The 21,137-nt window shown below is 51.2% G+C and overlaps 8 protein-coding genes across 8 annotated transcripts; 4 read left to right on the top strand and 4 right to left on the bottom strand.

Moving 5' to 3' along the window:
- Positions 1 to 776: 776 nt before the first annotated feature.
- AFUA_2G15000 (Mechanosensitive ion channel family) lies at positions 777 to 3,900 on the bottom strand (the record flags this gene model as incomplete). Its single annotated transcript, XM_750740.2, has 3 exons — positions 3,878 to 3,900; positions 3,061 to 3,724; positions 777 to 2,999 (listed from the first exon to the last, which is right to left on the bottom strand). The coding sequence occupies exons 2-3, from the start codon at positions 3,685 to 3,687 to the stop codon at positions 777 to 779; spliced, it is 2,850 nt and encodes a 949-aa protein (XP_755833.1). The 5' UTR covers positions 3,688 to 3,724; positions 3,878 to 3,900.
- An 809-nt stretch (positions 3,901 to 4,709) lies between these two features.
- Positions 4,710 to 8,123, top strand: AFUA_2G14990 (tubulin alpha chain). The gene is made up of 7 exons (XM_750739.2): positions 4,710 to 6,249; positions 6,380 to 6,438; positions 6,533 to 6,686; positions 6,754 to 6,841; positions 6,893 to 6,964; positions 7,021 to 7,524; positions 7,598 to 8,123. The coding sequence occupies exons 1-7, from the start codon at positions 6,238 to 6,240 to the stop codon at positions 8,062 to 8,064; spliced, it is 1,356 nt and encodes a 451-aa protein (XP_755832.1). The 5' UTR covers positions 4,710 to 6,237; the 3' UTR covers positions 8,065 to 8,123.
- Positions 8,124 to 8,379: 256 nt separating this feature from the next.
- AFUA_2G14980 (thiamine transporter TPC1) lies at positions 8,380 to 9,747 on the bottom strand (the record flags this gene model as incomplete). Its single annotated transcript, XM_750738.3, has 3 exons — positions 9,393 to 9,747; positions 9,166 to 9,319; positions 8,380 to 9,093 (listed from the first exon to the last, which is right to left on the bottom strand). Exons 1-3 carry the CDS (start codon positions 9,548 to 9,550, stop codon positions 8,380 to 8,382), a joined length of 1,026 nt encoding a protein of 341 aa, XP_755831.2. The 5' UTR covers positions 9,551 to 9,747.
- A 467-nt stretch (positions 9,748 to 10,214) lies between these two features.
- Positions 10,215 to 11,666, top strand: AFUA_2G14970 (putative Gamma-butyrobetaine hydroxylase subfamily; the record flags this gene model as incomplete). Its single annotated transcript, XM_750737.1, has 1 exon — positions 10,215 to 11,666. One exon carries the CDS (start codon positions 10,215 to 10,217, stop codon positions 11,664 to 11,666), a length of 1,452 nt encoding a protein of 483 aa, XP_755830.1.
- Positions 11,667 to 12,012: 346 nt separating this feature from the next.
- Positions 12,013 to 12,896, bottom strand: AFUA_2G14960 (PICOT family protein; the record flags this gene model as incomplete). Its single annotated transcript, XM_750736.1, has 2 exons — positions 12,013 to 12,087; positions 12,156 to 12,896. The coding sequence occupies 2 exons, from the start codon at positions 12,894 to 12,896 to the stop codon at positions 12,013 to 12,015; spliced, it is 816 nt and encodes a 271-aa protein (XP_755829.1).
- Positions 12,897 to 13,746: 850 nt separating this feature from the next.
- Positions 13,747 to 15,999, top strand: AFUA_2G14950 (RNA exonuclease; the record flags this gene model as incomplete). The annotated part of the gene is made up of 1 exon (XM_750735.1): positions 13,747 to 15,999. The coding sequence occupies one exon, from the start codon at positions 13,747 to 13,749 to the stop codon at positions 15,997 to 15,999; it is 2,253 nt and encodes a 750-aa protein (XP_755828.1).
- Positions 16,000 to 16,260: 261 nt separating this feature from the next.
- AFUA_2G14940 (uncharacterized protein) lies at positions 16,261 to 18,038 on the bottom strand (the record flags this gene model as incomplete). Its single annotated transcript, XM_750734.1, has 2 exons — positions 16,261 to 17,695; positions 17,758 to 18,038. The coding sequence occupies 2 exons, from the start codon at positions 18,036 to 18,038 to the stop codon at positions 16,261 to 16,263; spliced, it is 1,716 nt and encodes a 571-aa protein (XP_755827.1).
- Positions 18,039 to 18,832: 794 nt separating this feature from the next.
- Positions 18,833 to 20,146, top strand: AFUA_2G14930 (threonine aldolase GLY1; the record flags this gene model as incomplete). The annotated part of the gene is made up of 2 exons (XM_077804216.1): positions 18,833 to 19,907; positions 19,970 to 20,146. 2 exons carry the CDS (start codon positions 18,833 to 18,835, stop codon positions 20,077 to 20,079), a joined length of 1,185 nt encoding a protein of 394 aa, XP_077660377.1. The 3' UTR covers positions 20,080 to 20,146.
- Positions 20,147 to 21,137: the final 991 nt, after the last annotated feature.

The raw sequence follows: 21,137 nt of genomic DNA, 5'->3' as shown, positions 1-21,137 counted from the left end.
TTCAATATGCATCTTCACTTGTCAAATTATCCTCTCCTATCAAGAGTGTCACCTCTGCCTCTCCTCACTTGATTTTCGTCTCCCTTTTGCTCTTTTATCTGATTTGTCAAGGCTAAGCGGGTGTTGGGGGGTTTGCCATCACTCCATGTGAACATTGTTTTCGTTTCGTTCCTTTGGACTTTTTTCTATTTTTCCTCTCTTACCGCCAACTTGCATCACTTACGATCTCAACATCTCTTTTGTACGATTTTGCTTGCTTCTTTTTTCAGACCAAAATTGTGTACTTAGGGCTCACAAAAGCAGAATCAAAAGCTTTTGGAAGTGCAGGGATGTATCCGTCAACTTGAGAAACTCGGACCTGCTCAAGGTGCTCGAGTAAGCTAGATTTACGGCACCGCTCTTGAATGTATGCTCGAGTAGAATACTCTATTTTGCCTTATGCCAGTGTCTGGGTAAGGGATTGTATATCTGGATATGTAGATACGTGGTGAAATCTAATAAATCGCAGAGAAAGCAACATGATTATTCACAGCCATTGGATGAAACCGACATCAAGTCCGTTTCACATCCAAAGCGAACGAACACTCCGGACACGCCTCGTTCAACAGCATCGACAAGTGAGGGCAGGTATTATCAGTGGCTCAATGAGAAGAAAAATCGTATTTATAAAAAGATTGAGAAAAGAAGATCCAGGGAGATGCTAGAAGAGATCTGGATGAGATGAGCAGGTAGTGACAAGATGACTTATATGGGAAGGGTATATAGCTGTGGTGCGGTCAATGTCCTGTCGGTTGCCGGTTGATAGTGCTACCCCGGTCGTCTGTCGAGCGAGCAGAAGGTGAAATGGTGCGGATCTGCGACAGCGCCGGGCCGATGTCAGACCGCCCCTGTTCCATCATGTCCTCTTGCTCTTGGACGGGGTGTGTGCGATGGTGGAAGAAGCGGCTGCGGCTGATGGAGGAGATGCTGTGGCCACCGTGGGAGTCAGTAGAACGGCGGCCATCGGAGCCGGTGGCGGCGCGGACGCTGGGGCCGGAGTTGGAAGTGCGGGTCTTGGACAATGAGGCGCGGCTCCAGCGCTCTTCTTCTCCCTCCTCCTCTACTTCCTGGATGCGCCGTTCGTCATTTTCGCGGTTCGCGAGGCGGACAACTTCGTCAACGCGGCGGCCGCGGCCTTCAAAGACATCGCCCATGACATCCATCGAGGAGACGTCACGCATGCCGAGTGAGAAGTCAACGTGTTTGCGGGAGATTGATTCGCCACGGGCGCGCGCGGCAGCGGTGTTCATCCCTTTGCGGAGGATCGAGGGGTGGCGATTGGAGGTGCCGGTGCCTGGCTGGTCGTGGTCCTCCTTTTCGCTGAGAGGCGTAGCTGGGGGCCGGCCATCGCTAGTACCGGGTGGGGGAGCGAATTGTTGGTTGTTGCCGTTGTAGCGAACGTGAACGGGGAAGTCCACGCTCGCACCCTGGAGGTTCATGCGCGGGCCCTCGATGCCGATCTCCTGCAGGGCGATCATGAGCATGCAGATAAACTTGTTGCGGCGTTGCAGACGCAGGCCTTCATTCTGCCAGTTGGACTTGTAGAAAAAGACGACGTTGAGAGTCACCGAGAAGTTTTCGGTGACTTGGCGCATTTCGGTGAGGATGTTGGTCTGGAATTCGCGTTTTTCGCTGCGGACAAACTCCAGCAAGCGTTGGCGCAGCGCGTCGATCTGTTCGAGCGTCGTCCCGTATTTGATTACGATGGGGACGGCTTCGGCGAGAGCGCCCGAGCGACGTTGGTTCAGGATGAAGAGAGTATTGAGATAACTGTTGGGCGCCTGGACGACGTGGCCCTGCATCTTCTTGAACTCGGTATACAGGAGGGAGATCTGCTTGACAAAGTAGTCGTCACCAAGGCCAGCATCTCCGGCGTTACCGTAGATAGTGACACGGTCTCCCACGTCGAAGGGGTGCTTGACGAAAACGAAAATGACTGATTGGAGAAATTCTTGAGCAGTGGCGGAGAACAACCAGGACAATGCAAGGATACTGGAGCCTGCAGAGGTAAGAACACCAGCGGCCGATGTGGAGATCAGCGACAAGAAGACAATGAGCGCGATGACGATGACGAAGAACTCCAGCACATTGTCAAGTCTTGATACGACCGAATCGAGATCTTTCAGAGATGCAGTGATCGATTTACGCTCCCGTCCGATCTCCACACAGACTGCCTCTAGCTCTTCCATGGAGATATCGCCATTCATATCCTTGTCGAACATGGTGAATGCGGCCTCAGCTTCCTCGTTGTTGTCGAATGCCTCTTTCAAATCCCCGGAAAACACGGTTTCAAACCCATCTCGCACAAAAGTGCGGTAGAGCCGCCTTGCCAGAACCTGACAGCCGGTAGTGGTGCGCAGCAGGGTCAAAACAACCTGGTAGGGGTGGCTGCTGCTTGTAGCCTTGCGGCCGGTGAAATCAGCAGCGACTGCACCCGCCACATCCGTGACTTTGTTCAGGGCGCCCTTGGCAATACGCTGCGCCTTTCCGGCATATTGCATGGGAACGCGCAACGGTGTCTTGGTGCCGCTGCCACTCTGATCATTTTTCTCCTCGAATTCGTCATCATCAGCCTCGATTTTTGCTTTTGAAAAGGCATATAGCTTGGTGAGACTGCCAATCTGGAACTTATTGATTTCAATCCGATCAGCATAGGTACGCAAGTGGAAGCTGATAGCGATGAGTTGAATGATTATCTTTTCGATAAGGTTCAAGATGGTCCAGACGAAAATGGAGATGATGATCTTGTTTACAGAGTTTTCCCAACGGCGGGTGGCGGAATTTCCATCAACGTGGTGATTCTTCATAGTGGGCAAGAACGAAATTTCCACGCCCAACCACCAGAAGAAGAGCGTTGCATGAAGCTCCAGCTGCTTAGCCAAGTCACGCCATTTTTTTGCATTGTTGGTGAAGATGCTCGCAAGTAATCCCACAGGGATAGGAATGAATTTAGCCACAATCTAGAAACAGTTAATGGTCGGTCTTTCAAGGGTAAAGTATTATCATAGAATAAATACGTACTCTACCGGCCCAAAGTGTCAACCAGACAATCTCTAGCCAGACGGAGAACCAAAGCAGAGAGACACCTCCAACATTGGCATCAGGAAAGGCCAAAGCCCCAACAAGTAAGGGAATGAGAAGGATCACAACCAGCGGGACGATATAGGTGATATAGCGAACGATGAAACTCGACTCGTGAACCTTCTTAATGAACTTGGAAATCTTCGTATTTGGATTTTCAGGCGGGTTGTAAACGGCGGCCTTCTCGTGCAGTGGATTTGTGGCTTCGTCAAATTCGTCGACATTGCGCGAGCGATGCGAACGGATTCGCGAGATAGACTCCGCCTTGCTTCCCTTTTCCATCTCCTCATGGGTCGAACGAGATGCGACACGCTCCGCCTCAAGCAAAGCCAGGTCATCCTCTAGACGCAGGGATCGTTCTCGCGCGGCCGAAGGTGAGCGCAGGGGTAATCTCTGGGTGTCATCGTAGGAGGTGTCAACCCTGAGGTGATTGTGGTTACTGACGGCAGAGCCATCATGGACATAGGTGCCATCATCGGACGCGGAGACGTCAACATCATCCAACCTCTCTTTTTTCTTTTCGTCTATATATCTAGGAGCAGGGTGCTCCTCGACGGGGGTGGACATACTAGCACCAGGCTAGATATAAATACTGGGGAGAACTCTATAAAAACAATCGATTAAGCTGAGAATAAAAGTTAGAACCTTGAATAATCGAGTGAAAACAGTAGTAGATGGTTAGGGACCAATGTGGGCCATATAAATAAAAGACAGCGGAATCTTCAGAGAGAGCAGAAAGGAGATGGATGAGACCAACCAAGAGCAACGGGGAAGCCAAAAGGGGCAGTCTCTTGAGAGACCGGGAATGGATTTAAGCAAGTTGTATGCAGGTAAGATTGAAGATAGAGAGTACCTCTTGTCAAAAAAAGGGCAGGAAGAGATAAATGAGATGAGACGATATGTCTGCTAGAGAACGACAACCGGCAAGAAAAAGAGCGGTTCATAGGAGAGGTTCTCTGAGGTTATTTGAGTCGCCGACCAGCCAGCATCATGGGTAGAGAAGAAAGAGTACGAGAGAAGGAGCTTTTAATCAACTTGACAAGCCGACAGAATCGAGAAAGAGACGCCGATCGGTGTGGGCGGAAGGACCCAGAGTAAACCACCGAGTCAGAGATTTTTAAGTCCAGGCCTTTTTTCTTGGTTGAAAGTTGGGGATTGCCTCCGCAAGAACGATCTGATTCGACATGCATGAAGAGATCTGTGTGTCCTGTCTCTATATCAGACCGTGGTGGGAGTTATTTTGGGTGAGTGGTGCCTGGACCCATGAAAGATATTGATTGATTCATGGACCCATAGGGCCAGAGAGCATGGCGATGGGTCTCCGGCGAGGAGACATTAATTGTAAAATACTCGGAATATGTCAATCTACTTCGTCCTAGTTTCAATTTTCCTCATCTATGCAGCCAGTTAGGGGGATTTTCTCTATCATCTCATAGACTAATGTTATTTCCGTGATGGCTGTACAATTCCTCGAGGTATCAACGTCATGCATAAGGGCCTTTTGGTAATCCATGCAAAGAAGTGGCCACTGCCAAGCAACGCCATCGACGCCACATCAGGCACTTGTGGTCTCCCATTCGAGACACTTGGTGGGGCTGTTAGAAAGACCACTTTGAAAGGTGAAATGACGATAAGAGCCCAGTTTTTATAAGCAATTATCTTCGAATGGGGAGTCTCGTAGCATGGGGCTCGGATGTTTTTGTTAACCAAGTGCCTTATGGGAATCTATTCTGGAGTATACCATCAGCACTAAACACAATAAATATACCTACTACCTACAATGAATATTACGAGGTATGCTCATCAGCTACGGAGTACTCTGTCCGTACTTAAGTAGAAACCGACGAGGACAAGCGGCAGCTCCACCCCAAGGAATCCACAAAAAAGTTTGTTTTAATGCAGCGCTGCGCGTCGTAAGTACTATTACTATGGCCAGCATGGAGGGTTTTAATACTTGCATATACTTATAGTTGGACAGCTATTCCATATATTTATTAGCATACTGACTGAAGCACTGTCCAGACATTATGTATCAGAACAATGCATAGTTCTGTTGCTTCATGATAGCTAGCGAATTGCAACGAATGAGCAGGGGCAACCTCTAATTCCCGGTCGCCTTCGACATCATTTGCATTGACGTGGCTCACCCCCGCCTTCCGAGGATCTACACCTATACCCTTTCTCTACTAAATACTTTTCGACCTTGGCGAAATTGGTCGTTCAGTACTATGCTATATCCAGGTAAGGTAACTGACGCGAATTGTTTGGTTCCTGTCGTTATTGTACAGAGAAGGCCATCACATGTTGAACGGATGTCTCACAATACACCTCGTTTGGAAGAACTGAAAAAGCGACAAACCTGACCTATGAACTCTGTAGTCCATACAACCTCCGCTTTGAACCGGCGGCTATCCTGGATCCTGAGAAGGCGATGATGCGCTCCTCAGTCTAGGAGGTCGGCGAAATTTCCTATGGAACCAAAAGACTACCCAGAAGACCGGTTAGCCATGGACAGCACACAAGTGAGAAACGCGATGAGCTCCTTCTGCACCACCCTGTTGTGAACTATTGGGATGCTTTGATAAGTCTTGGTCTGTGCTTAAACTGAGGCGCTGGAAGCTCCTCAATCGGCCCTTGACAGGACGTGTAATAAATATCCTACTAATCCCCACATTCCATTGAGAAAGCCGGCACGTGGTAAGAAGGTAGGTAAAATGTTCAGACACACCATGCCAATTTCTACAAGTTCAGAGGTTTCCTGATGCATCTATGGGGTGCGTATGCTCAGGCATTTGTAACCCAATAAACAAACCAAGCTGTGGGCCTGGTAGGACCCGTGCGTAAACCAGCTAGTAGCGAAGGCAAGCGCTGATTGGCCACTGGTGGTGTTGTTGATTGTTGACGGTGTCCACCCGCAACGGGTAGGCACAAACCATCAGCGCACCTTCCTGAACTATCTACCGACCGCCTTTCAGACTGTCTTCTTCTCTATCTTGTTCTTCTCCTCCTCTTCATCAATACTCTGCTATCCCCTTTTCGCCAGAATAAGCCTGTCGTCATAGAACCAGCTATCAGGAGCCATCTTCTCTTCTCCTTTGAAGTCTGCGTTGAATCATCATGCGAGGCGAGGTATGCACCCTTCTCCCCCGCACGTTCGCCCCGAACCTGGGATGGCCTGTCCCCTGTCAACGTCCAGAATGTCGATCACGAGCTTCTTCATATACATGGAGTTCTGACGTATCTTGTCGTGGTATTCTAGGTTTGCCATATCCATATTGGCCAGGCTGGTACTCAGCTTGGTAACAGTGCCTGGGAACTGTGAGGACTCACCGCTTTTTGTTCTGCTGACACTATCGCTTATGTTGGTCTTTGAGTGCAATTGCTTGGGCTAATAGACTTGCTTGTCATACAGGTACCTCCTAGAGCATGGTCTCAAGGCTGATGGTCGTCTCGATCCGGAGGTGCCTGAATCACACAACAACGGAGGCTCCTTTGAAACCTTCTTCACCGAGACGAACAGCGGCAAATACGTACCTCGCTCCATCTTCGTTGACCTTGATCCATCGGTGCGCCACAACTCGGATCTGAGTCCAGGATCGAATGGAAGATGAACATTTACGCTGACTATAGTAGCCTATTGACGAGATCCGCACTGGCACTTACCGCCAGCTCTTCCACCCCGAACTCTTGATCAGTGGAAAGGAAGATGCCGCCAACAACTGTTAGCAAAAAGGATGCATTTGGAAGAAGAGTAAGGACTAATGCATGGCAGATGCTCGCGGTCATTATACCGTTGGCAAGGAACTCGTGGATAGTGTCGTTGATCGAGTTCGTCGCGTTGCCGGTAGGCTCTATCCCATGCCGCTGACCGGGACTGAATTTCTCACTAATTTTGAACAGACAACTGCAACTCGTTGCAGGGGTTCTTGATTTTCCACTCCTTCGGCGGCGGTACCGGTTCTGGTTTTGGTGCACTGCTCCTGGAGCGCCTTTCGACCGAATATGGCAAAAAATCCAAGCTGGAGTTCTCCATCTACCCCTCCCCCCGCGTGTCGACTGCCGTTGTTGAACCCTACAATGCCGTCTTGTCCACCCACAGCACGATTGAGAACTCTGACTGCACCTTTTTGGTTGACAACGAAGCTGTTTACGACATCTGCCGTCGCAACTTGGACATTCCCCGCCCCAGCTACGAACACCTGAACCGTCTGATTGCGCAGGTAGTCAGCTCTATCACCTCGAGTCTCCGATTCGATGGCGCACTCAATGTCGATTTGACTGAGTTCCAGACAAATCTGGTGCCATTCCCTCGAATCCACTATCCCCTGATCTCATATGCGCCCGTAGTTTCGAGCAACCGCAGTTCCCATGAGAGCTTCAAGGTGCAGGATCTTACCTTCCAGTGTATGTGCATTATCGTTTCCTTCTCTTCACCGGAGAATATAGGACAAATCACCATAACTGACTTATGCTGCAGGCTTTGAGCCCAACAACCAGATGGTCGTCTGCGATCCTCGTAACGGCAAGTACATGGCCGTTGCCCTTCTGTACCGGGGTGATGTCGTTCCCCGCGACTGCACTCAAGCGGTTGCTGCCCTCAAGGCAAAGGCATCCTTCAACCTGGTCGAATGGTGCCCCACCGGCTTCAAGCTGGGTATCAACTATCAAAAGCCAGTGCGTGTTCCCGACAGCGAGCTGGCCCCCGTCGACCGCTCCGTCAGCATGTTGTCCAATACCACGTCTATTGCCGAGGCGTGGGGTCGTCTCGATCACAAGTTCGACCTCATGTACTCGAAGCGTGCCTTTGTGCACTGGTATGTGGGTGAAGGTATGGAGGAGGGCGAGTTCTCCGAGGCTCGTGAGGACCTGGCCGCTTTGGAGAAGGACTATGAGGAGGTCGCCAATGATGGTATGGAACCAGAGGAGGAAGGGGTCGAGTACTAAATCGCCCTTTTCTTTTGCTCGGTCCGCTCGCCATCACCCGATGAAACCGCTTCCTGTGTCTCTGTTTTTCCTGCCAGAGCCCTGACTGTATTCCATCCTTCCGTTTGCGACAACCCCTCTTGTTATGCTTTTCCTAGCGTTGATCTTCAGTCTTTTGAACTCTTTTCCTGTAAAAAAAGGAACAGGCAGATATCGCGAGGTATTAGAAATAATCCAGTATGCCACTTTTTGTCTATGTTCGTGAGGACGGTACAGGCTCAACCAAGAACTATTGTACAAGTAGATAATATTACAGGTGGGTTGTTTTCATTCACGTCATTCAGCGACGCGGAAGTCGCGGAGGAGTTTTAACGATCGCTCGTAAGTCCACATGGTGATGGCACTTGCTGGTGCGGCCTTGATCAAGCTAACCGTCAGTCCCCGGTAGAGGCCCCGGACTCCCTGGGTACGCACTATCATAGCGATGGTGCTAAATACGCCGCGGTATTCGGGGATATTGCGATGCACATACAGTGTGCGCGTTGGGCCCTGGACCTGGAGTCGCTTTCGCACGAGGTCAAGCGGAAACACCCCGCTCTTGGCCAGAACACTGGCAATCACTCCTGCAGCGGCATCACCGGACCCGAACGGCATGTTTTCCAGCCCGGACAGCACCGGTCTCAACGACTCATATGTCGCGAAAAACAGCCCCATATACGGGACGATCTGGCCGACCGCCGCACTGCAGCCGCGGAAGAATCCCGCCGGCCCTTCACTCCGCGCAATGTCCCGCACCGACGCCAGCAGCGAGGTATAGATGCGCTCGGTGCCCTGGGCCGCGAAGCGCGTTCGCAGCAGGTCGAGTGGATACGTCGACGCCGTAGCGAGGCCGCCGGCTACAGCGCCCGAGACGAAAGATTCCAGGGCGGGCGGGAGACGGTGCGGATCGAGTTGTGCGAGAATTTGGGTTGTGGTGCGATAGGCTGTGAACTGTAGGGCGCCGTAGCAGACGTACATGAGTTCGGCGGGAATGTTGCCTTTCCAGAGGCCCTGTTGGCAAGATCCGTTAGCTGCTTTTTTTTTTCTACTTGATTGGTCGGGTGGGGGGTAAGGAAAACGCACTGTTATCCCTTCTTGCTTGATGATCGTCCTCATGGTGGAAAGGGTCCCCTTGTATATAGGACCGACTACATCATGGTGGGAGGCCGGGTCGGAGAGGGAGTGGATCTGTAGTTGGAGGCGGATCTTGACGACGTCTAGAGGGGCGACGCAGAATCTGTTTCAGCAAAAGGGTGGTGGATTAGCGGCTGCAATTACGACTCAGAACAATAGAGGCAGGCTGTACTCACCGCGAGACCAGCCCGGCGATTCCACCTGAGAGAACGACTTGACGTCGTGTGCCCTTTTCTCGTGTTATTATTTGGATTGAATGCTCAATATCGCTATCAGCGGGGTCTTTTAAGGCCAGACGTACCTCATCCTTGAGGTGTTCGCCCCCGGCCGACATGCATGTGATGTGCGAAGCAAAGGGCTTTCTTTGGCTAAGGACTAGGCTGGGCTGTCGGTGTCGGGGGTCGTCAGCGCAAACTTGGTGCTCAGGAACCTTTCATCAGATGGGATGGATAAATCCTAACGGCGTTTTTTTAGTGTTGCAGCAAATTGATAAAATATTTTTAAGGATGGAATCAGGTTTGCACTCCACCGATAAGCTGTGGATAAATCAGGATCTGGGGGATGGAGCTGGATGGTTCTTGTTGGGTAAACAATACGTAAAAGGGAACGCTACGTACGGGTTTTCTCCGTTCTGCTGCTATGCTACTGTTGCTACCGTTGCTACCTTTTCTCAACGATACTGTCTGGGACTCTGGAATGCTTTCATTGTCAAGATAGGCATTCTTGCTCAATCCCTCGTGCTGGGTATAATTATACCACCAATGGCAGGGCTTTCTATCGTGATGTCTGCAGAAGTCACTGTCTGGGAGGAACTCGGGTGGCCTGCTAAGGCGGCACTCCACTAACCCATATGCGATCTGTAGCCTCGGCGTGGAAACCGGACACACGCGACTCCGCGTTTGGATTGCATGACACAACACTGTAAACATCCAACCTCCCTTCCGTTCCTCCAGACATTGTTGAAGATTGGGGGTTCATCGAAGTACCGCTGACACACCATGAGCCAGGCTCTAAGACCTCTCGTCCGGCTACCATGGCGGAGCGTCCCTCTACGCCCATTCCTCGCCCGACGGAGCTATTCATTCCGATTCAAGGAACAGGCACAGGGCTTAAAGACAGACTACCTTGACCTGAACAGAGCAGTCTCAGCAGAGGCACGTCCTTCTGCTGACTTTTCTCACAAATATTTGGGAAGGCCCTCCCCGGAAGGGGTCAGGCTAGTGCACTCCAAGCTGGAAATCATAATTGAGGGAGAAACCCGGCACTTCAGGTACCCGCTCCTACGCGACGCCTGTAAATGCAACCTCTGCATAGACGAGCATTCGAAACAGCGCAAGTTCCGCACTTCGGACATCCCTCCGACAATTGTTCCTCGGGACGTTCAGTGGGACGGCAAGGAACTGCAGATAGAGTGGGCAACTGATATCAAGGGATGGAGCCCGGGACATGTGTCCAAATATAGTGTGGAAATGCTTAAAGACGCGAAAGCCAACCCTCCTGAATCGGATACGGGCACGATGAGGCGTCGATTCCTCTGGGACAACAAGACTATGGAAGAGAGACAGTACTGGGTCTCGTACGAGGATTACATGAATAACGAAACAGCATTCATAAAGTCCATGCGCCATCTAGCTTTGATGGGCATCATCTTCGTTAAGAATATCCCTGACTCGCGGGAGATGGTTGAGAAAATTGCAACCAAGATGGGGCCCCTCCGGAACACCTTCTATGGACCGACATGGGATGTCCGCAGCGTTCCCAAAGCGCCCAACGTCGCCTACACCAACGTCTTCCTCGGATTCCACATGGATCTTATGTACATGAACGAGCCCCCGGGCTTCCAGCTGCTGCATTGCCTCGAGAACTCATGCGAGGGGGGCGAGTCCCTGTTCGTGGACGGCTTCCGAGTTGCGGAACTAATACGTTGGAAATACCCAGAGCAATTCGAAGATCTGACCAAGCTGCGCCTGAACTACGAATACAACCACAAGGAACACATCTACAACAACAGCTGGCCTGTAGTGGAGACGGAAGACGGCGACCCGAAGAAGCGAATCCTTCACGTCAATTACTCGCCCCCTTTCCAAGCGCCCCTCCTCTCGGACGATAACCACCAAATGCCCTGGATTGAGTACAGTCGGGCTCTACGGGCTTTTGCGAGGGAAATCGAACGCCCTTACAATGTCTTCCAGCTGAAGTTGAACCCGGGCGAATGTGTCATCTTCGAGAATCGCCGAATCCTCCACGCCCGTAACCAGTTCAACACCGAACAGGGTAAGCGGTGGCTGGCCGGCACCTACGTCGACGAGGACGACGTCCTCTCCACCTTCAGAAAGTGTCGTAACACCCAGTACCATACCTGGCACTGGACAAGGGTTACAGGGCCCAAACATGCGACCGAGGCGGCCGCCGAGGGTGAAGCTATCGCCGCGAATCACAGAACCGAGTAAACCAGACATCTTCTTGGTATTGGGGACGCAAGTTTAGCTATTAGCTTTAGCGATGCGCTTTTCAACAAGGAACATCCACCTTTAACTTGTTAATCCACTGCTATGAAGCTTCATGTACTGTAGCGGGTTATCAGACAATAATCATCGATACCTGCGCATGATAGATTCCGCCGCGCATGCATGGTTGAGGCAAAGCACACCACTGTACATGTGTAATCGTAATTAAACATGAAAGGAATTTTATTCATCATTGCTAAATCTCAAGTCTAACGAAGAGGGAATACATGGGAGTATAAATGGTCTTCAAGAAAGTTTGTGTTATGTACCAAGAGCACCCGTCGTACCTTCAAGCGCTGGCAGGAGCCTTGTTAATGGAGTACTGGCTCAGGAAATCAGGGTCGTTGTTGATCTCTTCCTTGACCTGTGTGGCAAAAACATATCAGTTAGCAATGACTTTCGAGCCGCAGGAGCGACGATAGAAGAACGTACGATATCTAGTCCACCAACCAGCTCGCCCTCAACCCACAACTGAGGAAATGTAGGCCAGTCCGCAAACTCCTTCAACCCCTGCCTTACGTCCTCATCGGCCAGAATATTGAAGAACCCGTACTTGACGCTCTTCTCCCGCAGGATGGCAACCAACTGGCGACTGAATCCGCACTGTGGTGCACTAGGTGTACCCTTCATGAAGAGCATAACCGGCGCGGCCTTCACCAGCTCCGCCAACCGTGCAAACAGCGCCTCCTTGGACTGCTCGGGCGTCAATGCCTGGGTCGAGGGAGCGGGCGGTTGCGCAGCAGCCGCAGGGGCATTCTCGCGAGGCGTAGCCGTCAAAGGAGGAGGGATAGCCGTCTTGTTCGCGCCGTCTGCACCCGCGCCCGATCCAGCGCCCGCGTGGCGCTCGACCGCATCGCGCACCTTGACGGCGTCGCTGCCGCTGATGGATTCGAGGATCTGGCCGTTGCGGATAAGGACCACGTAGGGGACTGCTGTGACGTTGTACTCTTCGGAGATGTCGGGGAGTTCTTCAGCGTTGACGCTCACAAAGGAGATGGTGGGCGGGGTAGTAACCGGGTGCTGGGAGGCGAGGGCGGAGAGAACGGCGCGCATCTGGGCGCAGGGAGCTGCCCACGGCGCATGGAAGTAGAGGACTAGTAAGGTGGAGGGAGGGAGAGAGGAGGTGTGTGCCGAGAAGTCGGCGTCCGAGGTGATTTCGTTGAGCGTCGACATGGTGCTTGAGAGAGAATGTCGCGGGGCACAAGTCGTGGGGTTAGATTGCCTGACGGAACAGACCTTTTGATTAACGGGGAGCTGGTAGCGTAGCAGCTAGGAGGCGGAAGACAATCTATGGGTCTTTTTTGAAGGGAAGGGGGACTAAAGAGTAGGGATGAGAAAGAAAGAAGACGCAATGTCCTCTCAAGTATACAAGATGATGGAAGGACGGACGGAGGGGAAAGAGTTGGGATCCACGAGACCGGAAGGCGAATTTTTGGCTTATCAGATCGGCCCAGACTTGGAGGCACGTAAGATACCGTACCGTTTCTTACGCTTTTGTTAGGTTCGATTCCGCGGAGAAACATGATAAGTTACGGATCAATCATAATCCGGTCTGACGCCATCGCAATGAGTCAGCAATGATTTATTTCCCTCGTCCATTGACTTCGCATCAGGGAGTAATTAGTCCAGGAAGCATTACAAATCCATCAACAATGAAAAGTATCCGTGACTAGCTCACCCACACCGCTTCACCTTTAGGTTGGCTTCAACTGCCTCTTTGGAAGCCGTGACGTCTGGCCAGTAAGCAGCTCGTGGACATTATCATCACGTGATTCAATACCCAAATCTACTGTTTGGGATACTTATCATCACGTGGTCTCAAAAAGTCCATCCAATCCCTTTTGCTGAGCATTCTGGAGAAACAACTGGCGAGGAGGTTCAAGAAACTGACTGCTTTATGCCGAGTTCGGTTTTGTAATCTAGGACAGTTACTCGCAAGGAACACGGATGTCCCATATCTTAAGTGATTGCAACATACCTAGCCACTAAATATCTGCTTTTGTTGGCCACCACTGGTGCAGATATGGCCAGAACAAACAAGCGCAAGCGCAGAGAAGCCGACTGCTCAGATGATGAGGATCCAGTCGGACATCCTTCCGGTAATACTAATGGCTTTGGAGTAGCCCGAACTCTATCACTTCTCCACGACGCAAAATCACAAGCGGCAGACGACAGCGCGATAGCTACTGCAGGTTCTGATGCGACACCTACAGAAGGAGCCCATGATCAGGCGAAAGACGGTGTATCGGTGCAAAGACCCACGAAAAAGAAGAGAGTTGACGGCGAAAAGACAAAATATCCTGTTCTTACCTATGTGGAAGGGCGACTGCAATCCTCCATCCGCATCTCGGATCTCCAAAACCTATTGCTGTACTGTTTCGCGGATGGCATTGCACCGCAGTGGATTTCCATCAAACATTCGGGTCATATTAGAAAGATTGTCGTGTTGATGGTTCCCGGTTTAGAAATGGGGATGTTTGACGGGACTGTTCCGTTGAAACCGCAACCTGAAGATGAGGATTCACGATCGTCTCAAGCTTCCAACGCAGAGCAGAAAGACCCCGATGCTAACAAGTCGGCCGAAGAGGACGAGGACAAGGCCAACTTCCTTCGCTGGAAACAAGGCCTTCCGCTGGAAGATCGATCGCACCGATTCAACCCCCGCTCTTTAACGCGAGACAATCTTCCGGAACCATTACAGCCATTAGCGGACATGTTTCCACACATCTGGCCCGTCAAAGCTCCTGGGGACTCAAAGTATAACAAGGTCCATTCTCCTCTTCAAGCCATCTTACTTTCTTCTTTACCGAAGAATAAAGAAAGTGGGGGCAAGGGCCCTAAACCGCCTAAGGTAGACAAAAGCTATGTCCCTAAGCGTACGCCTATCACGGCATTTATTAGCAGTGTTGACAATCTGCGCGAAAACGACTATGTTCTTCATCCGGCCCTCTTGTCAACTGAAAAGGAAAAGTTGGCGTTGGCGGAAAATCGCAAAAGAGCTGGCCAGTCGACGGAGGATGGTTGGGTCGATACACATGTCTCGAGCTGGGAAGCGGGGCAAGTTCCTGAGCATGAGATCCAGCAAGGCAGTGTAACTGCCGGTCGCGATATACTGGCTCTGGATTGTGAGATGTGCATTACAGAAGGTGGTAAATCAGAACTTACACGTATCAGCTTGGTACGGTGGGATGGCGAAGTGGTGTTGGATGAGCTTGTGAAGCCACAGTTGCCCATCATTGACTACCTGACCCGCTTTTCCGGAATCACAAAAGAGAAATTGGATTCTGTCACGACCACCCTCGCCGACATTCAACAAAAGTTACTCAATATTCTCACTCCGCGCACGGTGCTGGTGGGCCACTCGCTCAATTCCGACCTGAACGCGCTCAAGCTTACCCATCCCTTCATCGTTGACACCGCAATCATCTATCCCCACCCTCGCGGACCACCACTCAAATGCAGCTTGAAGTGGCTCACTCAGAAATATCTCGGAAAGGAAATCCAAAAGGGCCAAACTGGCCATGACTCCGTGGAAGACGCCCGTGCCGTGCTGGAACTGGTAAAGCAAAAATGCGAAAAGGGTGAGCGATGGGGCACAAGCGACGCCTCAAACGAGAGCATCTTCCGGCGTCTTGGCCGTTCCCCGCGCCCAGGGAAAGCAACCACCTCTGGCGAGGGCCGTACAGGAGCCGTCGTGGACTGGGGCAACCCCGAGCGCGGATTCGGGTCGCAGGCGACCGTCGCTATTGGGTGTCAGAACGACGAAGAAGTAGTCCAAGGCGTGTCCGCCGTCGTGAAAGGCGATCCCAGCAATCCATCCATTCCAGGCGGCGGAGTGGATTTCACCTGGGCCCGAATGCGAGAACTCGAGGTTCTCCGTGGGTGGTGCAATCGACTTCCCGACCCGAACAACGCCAACGAGTCGACGACTTTGGTCCCCCCACCCGAAGAAACCACCCCAACGGGTTCGGGCACAGTCGAGCCTGCTGCTGCTGCTCGGAATTCTCTGGCAGATACAGTAGCTCGCACAGTCGCCAACATCCAACGCATCTACGAATCCCTTCCACCTTGTACCTTGTTCATCGTATACACGGGCACCGGTGACCCACGAGAAGTCAGCCGCCTGCAGTCCATGCACAAAACTTTCCGGGAGGAGTTCAATTCGCGCAAACCGTGGGATGAGTTGACAGTTAAATGGACGGATGCGGAGGAACAGGCGTTGAAGAAGGCCTGCGAAAGGGCCAGGGAGGGTTGTGGGTTTATGTGTGTCAAATAGAGGGATCTCTCAAGGGGATCATTTGTATTTTGCATATACGGCCCCATCTTGTGTAAATGTAGCTATCGTTGGTTTGTTGAATGATCGAAGTCAGGATACCCAGGCAATTGGTTGAGGTTGATGAAGATAGATGAATTACGTGACATGGACATTTCTGCAGTGCCAAACCACTACGATAATAGGCATAGTAAAGGCCAGTTTGTAATTCTTTGTCCTGAATAGTTTTGTAGAAAGAGATTTAATAAGATGCACCCCACATTATCACCGGCCCTCCTCAGTCTCCATTGCTTCCTCGCGTTGCATTACCAAGCGCGCCAGGGTGTCCCGCGCTGCTATCTGTTTTCGTCTCTCGTCATCATTGTTAATGCCTGAAGATTTGATCTGCGTTAGTGTCAGCGAGTTCTCCTTCGCGGGGTCAATCTCATGATTCCGTGGTTGACTGCCTGCTTCTTTGTTTGAGTGTTGGGATAATTCCTCCGTAGTCATTGGCAGACTTCCTTCTAATGCGTTTTGATCTCCATCCGTCGATTGGGATACTGCATTGCCCGACTGACGTCGTGAGGGGGGCCGCGATTGACTGCGCAAGGTGCGCGAACGTGTAGAGCTCCGTTGCCTGACCTCCACTGCTTCGCTAGGGCTCGTGTTTGATGGTATTTGCTCATTTTGACTACCTGTGCCCACGTTGCCGTTTTGCTCGCTCAACGGTGTCGGTTTTGGTGTCTGAGAAAAGTCCGGCTTGGCACACTGGCTCAATGATTTACGCGGTCGTCCTGGCCTTCTCTTCTCGGTGTTTCCACCGGAAGTCCGGTCAGCCGAATCGAATATGCGAGGCCGTTTGACCACAGCGGGCTGTTGGGTATCCAAGTTTGTGCCTTCAGTGTCTTCAACCATGTTGTCAAAGTGAGGCGTATGTTGACGTGATCGAGTGACCTCAATGCGAAGTCTAGGTGATTCAGGCGGTATCTGATGGTGCGTTGAATCGGCTATGGCATGGCCAGGCTCGGGATCTTTCAAGGGTATTTTGACCGATTGAGCATGCATATCCGCGAGAGAAAAGTCGCCGAATGTGCCATCTTCCTCATCGAACGAGTCCGCAATGGGCTCGGTGCGACCACTTGGGAATGAGTCGGGCCAGGGCCGCTTCCTACCAGCCTGAAGGAGCCCAGGGCTCCGAACTTCTGGCATTACAGTCGTTTCCGTGCCGAAAGTTGCAGCAGGGTGCCTTGTTGCCTGCTCCTCCATGTATCGGTTCTTTAACTGGAGAGCCTGGATCTCCAACTTCAATGTCTCAATTTCTTCGGCTTTGGATTTGAGTTCTTTCAACACCGTCCTGATCATATCAAAATCGCTTCCATGAGTACCAGAGTTGTCAGGGGGAAGTCGCCCGGGACCATTTAACTCTATCCGAAGAGATGTGAAGGAATGTTTCAATTCCGACATGGTATCATGTAGGTTGTTAACGGAGTTGGAAATGTAATCAATGCTGACACCTTGATGCTGGATCTGCTGTTCCATCGACATGGTACTCCCGTCGACCTTGTGAGGACCGGTAGATACTAAAGCCCGACTGGTGGACTCTTTCGGAGTCGGGCAGAGGAAACGTTCGAGGGATCCATCTTTGAAAAGTGGTTCAACGGTGCGCATGGTGACGATCTCCCTAAATGATACCTTGGGTAGCTTCCAGAAGATATTAGGACTGTAAGCCCAGTTAGAAGGCCGCACTTGCACATGACCCTACTTCTTAACTTCTGCACTCACCCATCGTCTAAAGCACACAAAACCCCCAGTTTCTGCTGGCACAGCTTGCAAGCAATTTCCTGCAGGATACGACCCCGCAAGAGACTCATATCAGAGTTCTGCGGCACCTGTTTCTTCTCGGTTGAGATTGCGATTCGGTGAAGTTCCACACTTAGCCATCCTGTAGCGACGGCGTAGGAGTTGGACAGCCTCGCCCACTCATTTTCAAGCGCAGCAAGGGAGCTCGAACAGCGTGAACACTGGCAGAGAATAGCGGGACGAGCAAGCTTCGTCAGATCCATTCTAGTGATCACATTTAGCACAAGAATCGATGACTGTCGAGGACAAAAGAAGGGCAAATCCAATTGCGGTCTTGTAGTAGGATGCCCACAATGATCTCGAATGCTGAGTAAGACGTTCCACTAACACGCTGGCGGGTCCAGCTATTCCTTTTTCGGCTATCGATAAGGCACAAACGCGCTGGGGGTGTTTCACTTTTTTTCCCCTTTCATCATGGTGTTTCGTGTCCTGACGGTCAATTGCTAAGGTATTGAACTAGCAGTCATCTTACAGAGAGATATTCGCCCGAATAGGTACCTTAACACTTGGTCTCATCTGAATATAACAGTACGTGGAACTGGGACCTTCCGTTTATCCTCGGTTGTACGGATACTGGTTCCTAGCATTCGAAGTATAGTCATATCCTGGTCGCTGGTAGAATGAAAATGTCGGTTTGAGCACTGGACGAAAGTATTGTGGCGTATTTTCCTTTCAATATAACTGCAACTGCTCTCCGAGGACAGGTCTCAGGAGTCAGGACATCATGGAAGCTGACCCCGCACACTACTAGCTCTTTCTGCCGTTTCCGAGTAGGCGGGCACCGAATTAGGGGAAGATCAAGAGTCGCGACTCCGCACGGCTGCTTACTAGTCGGATCAAACGCTTGAGCAGTATCAATAAAAAGGCCTCCAATCCTTCTTGATGAACAGCGCTCGCATTCTACGCCGGCAACTTCTTGCCTTCCGGCCACATTCTCCCGCTCAAACGTTCGGACGCAATCGAGTATTTGCCATGGCGAGCACTTCAGCCCGTCTCGATGGGACCAATGGCAGGATCAGTAGTTGGCAGGGTGCCGGCGCAGCAGAATTCGACTTGCGAAGTGAGTTCTTTGCAGTGCAGTGGAAGACACGAGGAACTAATACGGAAGAACACCCAAGGCGACACGATGACCAAGCCTACCCCATCGATGCTCGAAGCAATCTGTCAGACAACCTTGTTGGACGACGTTTTTGAAGAGGATCCTGTGACAAATGACCTCCAAGCCTACGTCGCCGAACGGACTGGCCATCAGAGCGCCTTACTCGTCATGTCGGGGACTATGGGCAATCAGGTTGCGATTCGGACACATCTCGTGCAACCTCCTTACTCCGTTCTCTGTGATCATCGCTCTCACATTGTGCGCTACGAGGCCGGAGGCGTCAGCTCTCTGACAGGGGCCATGGTACAACCTATCGTGCCGAGTAACGGTATTCACCTTACTCTAGAGGACATTCAAAAGCACGCAGTGCTCGATGAAGACGTACATTACTGCCCAACAAAGCTTATCAGCTTGGAGAATACCCTGGATGGCATGGTGATGCCTCTGGCCGAAGCTCGTCGGATCACAGAATGGGCTCATCAGAACGGAGTCAAGGTGCATTTGGACGGCGCGAGACTTTGGGAAGCAGTGGTTTCTGGAGCCGGCAGCTTGCCAGAATATGCTGGCCTGTTCGACAGTGTGAGTCTCTGCTTCTCAAAAGGCTTGGGAGCACCGATTGGGAGCATCATCGTCGGATCCACTGAATTCATAAAGAAGGCTCGCTGGTTTCGCAAATCCATCGGTGGCGGCGTTCGTCAGGCTGGGGTAATTGCTGCGGCTGCGCGGGTGGCCCTCGAGGAGACTTTCGGGCCAGATCCCAACGGTCAGAAGGGTAAACTTCGAGAAACTCACATCAATGCCAAGAGAGTCGCTGAGATGTGGACAACCCGTGGCGGCAAGTTGCAACATCCAGTACATACCAACATGGTATGGCTGAACCTTGAATCCTCTGGTGTAGGTCCCAATGACCTGGCTGAGATCGGAAAGGAGCTTGGCCTCAAATTACTCGGAGGCCGAATCGTCGTGCATTATCGTAAGTCGCATCCGGTACCCAAGCAATTATGTGGTGGGTACCTAGTTTCTGACTAGTCACAGAGGTTTCCGAGAAAGCGCTCAACAGACTGGGGCAGGTTTTTGATCGCGCTCTGAGTGGCGAATACCAGCGCAGCACAGATCAAAGTACTCCTTATGGGATGAAACGGTAATAGATACTCAGATACTTTTTTCCGTAAGAAGACATCGAAAACATTAAATCCAGTTTGTCGTAAAGAGTTGTAAACACTGAGTTGATCAGTCACATTGATGTTCCATGGATGACCCCAGCCGCCAAACCACGATGCAGTCCTATTGGTCAGAGTTTTAGTGGACGCCTCGGGAACTAGCCTTGTTGGTGCCTTGTTGATGCCTGGGGCGTACTCGACTCCGAAATAAAGGCGGACCTTCACCCTCAGCCTAGGAGCTTGTTTCTCGGACGACGACTTTTCTACAAGACAGCCTCTCGTCTCGTCCCTGTCGTTGGCTCCAGTCCTGTCAAGTGACAGCCATCACAGAATTCATAGGATCTTGTTAGCCCAGTAAATGGCTGACGGGGAACAGCTGAGAGTGTGAGTTTCCGTGCAATGTCTCTGCGTGTGGCTGATCGCTGTTGTGGACTAACCATTCCCTATTGTACGTTAGGCATAACCTTCGTGGCTCAGATAGCTTTTCTCATACATAGTCTCTCATCACTTTTTGCCTCAATGATCCCCTTCGTCCAATTCCTTCAACTGTCTGGACCAGAAATAACCGCTTGTGATGAATCAGTGGATTGAGTGCAGACTTGCATATCACTGTGCATCCTGGTAGCCTTCAAGGGCTTTCAGTTTTTGGAATTCTAGGCTCCATTGCCTTTGGTGTTCCTTTTCTTTTTCCGTATTCTATCCGGATTCCCGTGTCTGTGGATTCGTTGCCTGGAAACACCCGTTCGAGAGGACCACTTCCACAGGAAAGAGCGTTTGGCCACCATTATCCATTTGACGGCCCCGAATCAGATTCCTTGGACACAATTCTTCTTTGTTGGCTTCAACTTTTGGATATTCTGAAAGGTGAGAGGGCATTTCTCTCTCCTGTAAGGAATGCGAGACGAAGTGCCAGGCTTCTAACAACAGCAGAAGTGTTTTATGAACTTGTATTGATTATTGAGTTGGTTATGCAGACATAGTTCCCTACACGCATCGGCTTTGATACCCCGGGAACCCACCCTTGACAGTCTTTCCTTTTATAA

Source organism: Aspergillus fumigatus, chromosome 2 (assembly GCF_000002655.1).
Source record: "Aspergillus fumigatus Af293 chromosome 2, whole genome shotgun sequence".
In the NCBI taxonomy this organism is placed as follows: domain Eukaryota; kingdom Fungi; phylum Ascomycota; class Eurotiomycetes; order Eurotiales; family Aspergillaceae; genus Aspergillus; species Aspergillus fumigatus.
This window is presented reverse-complemented; position numbering and strand designations above follow the sequence as displayed.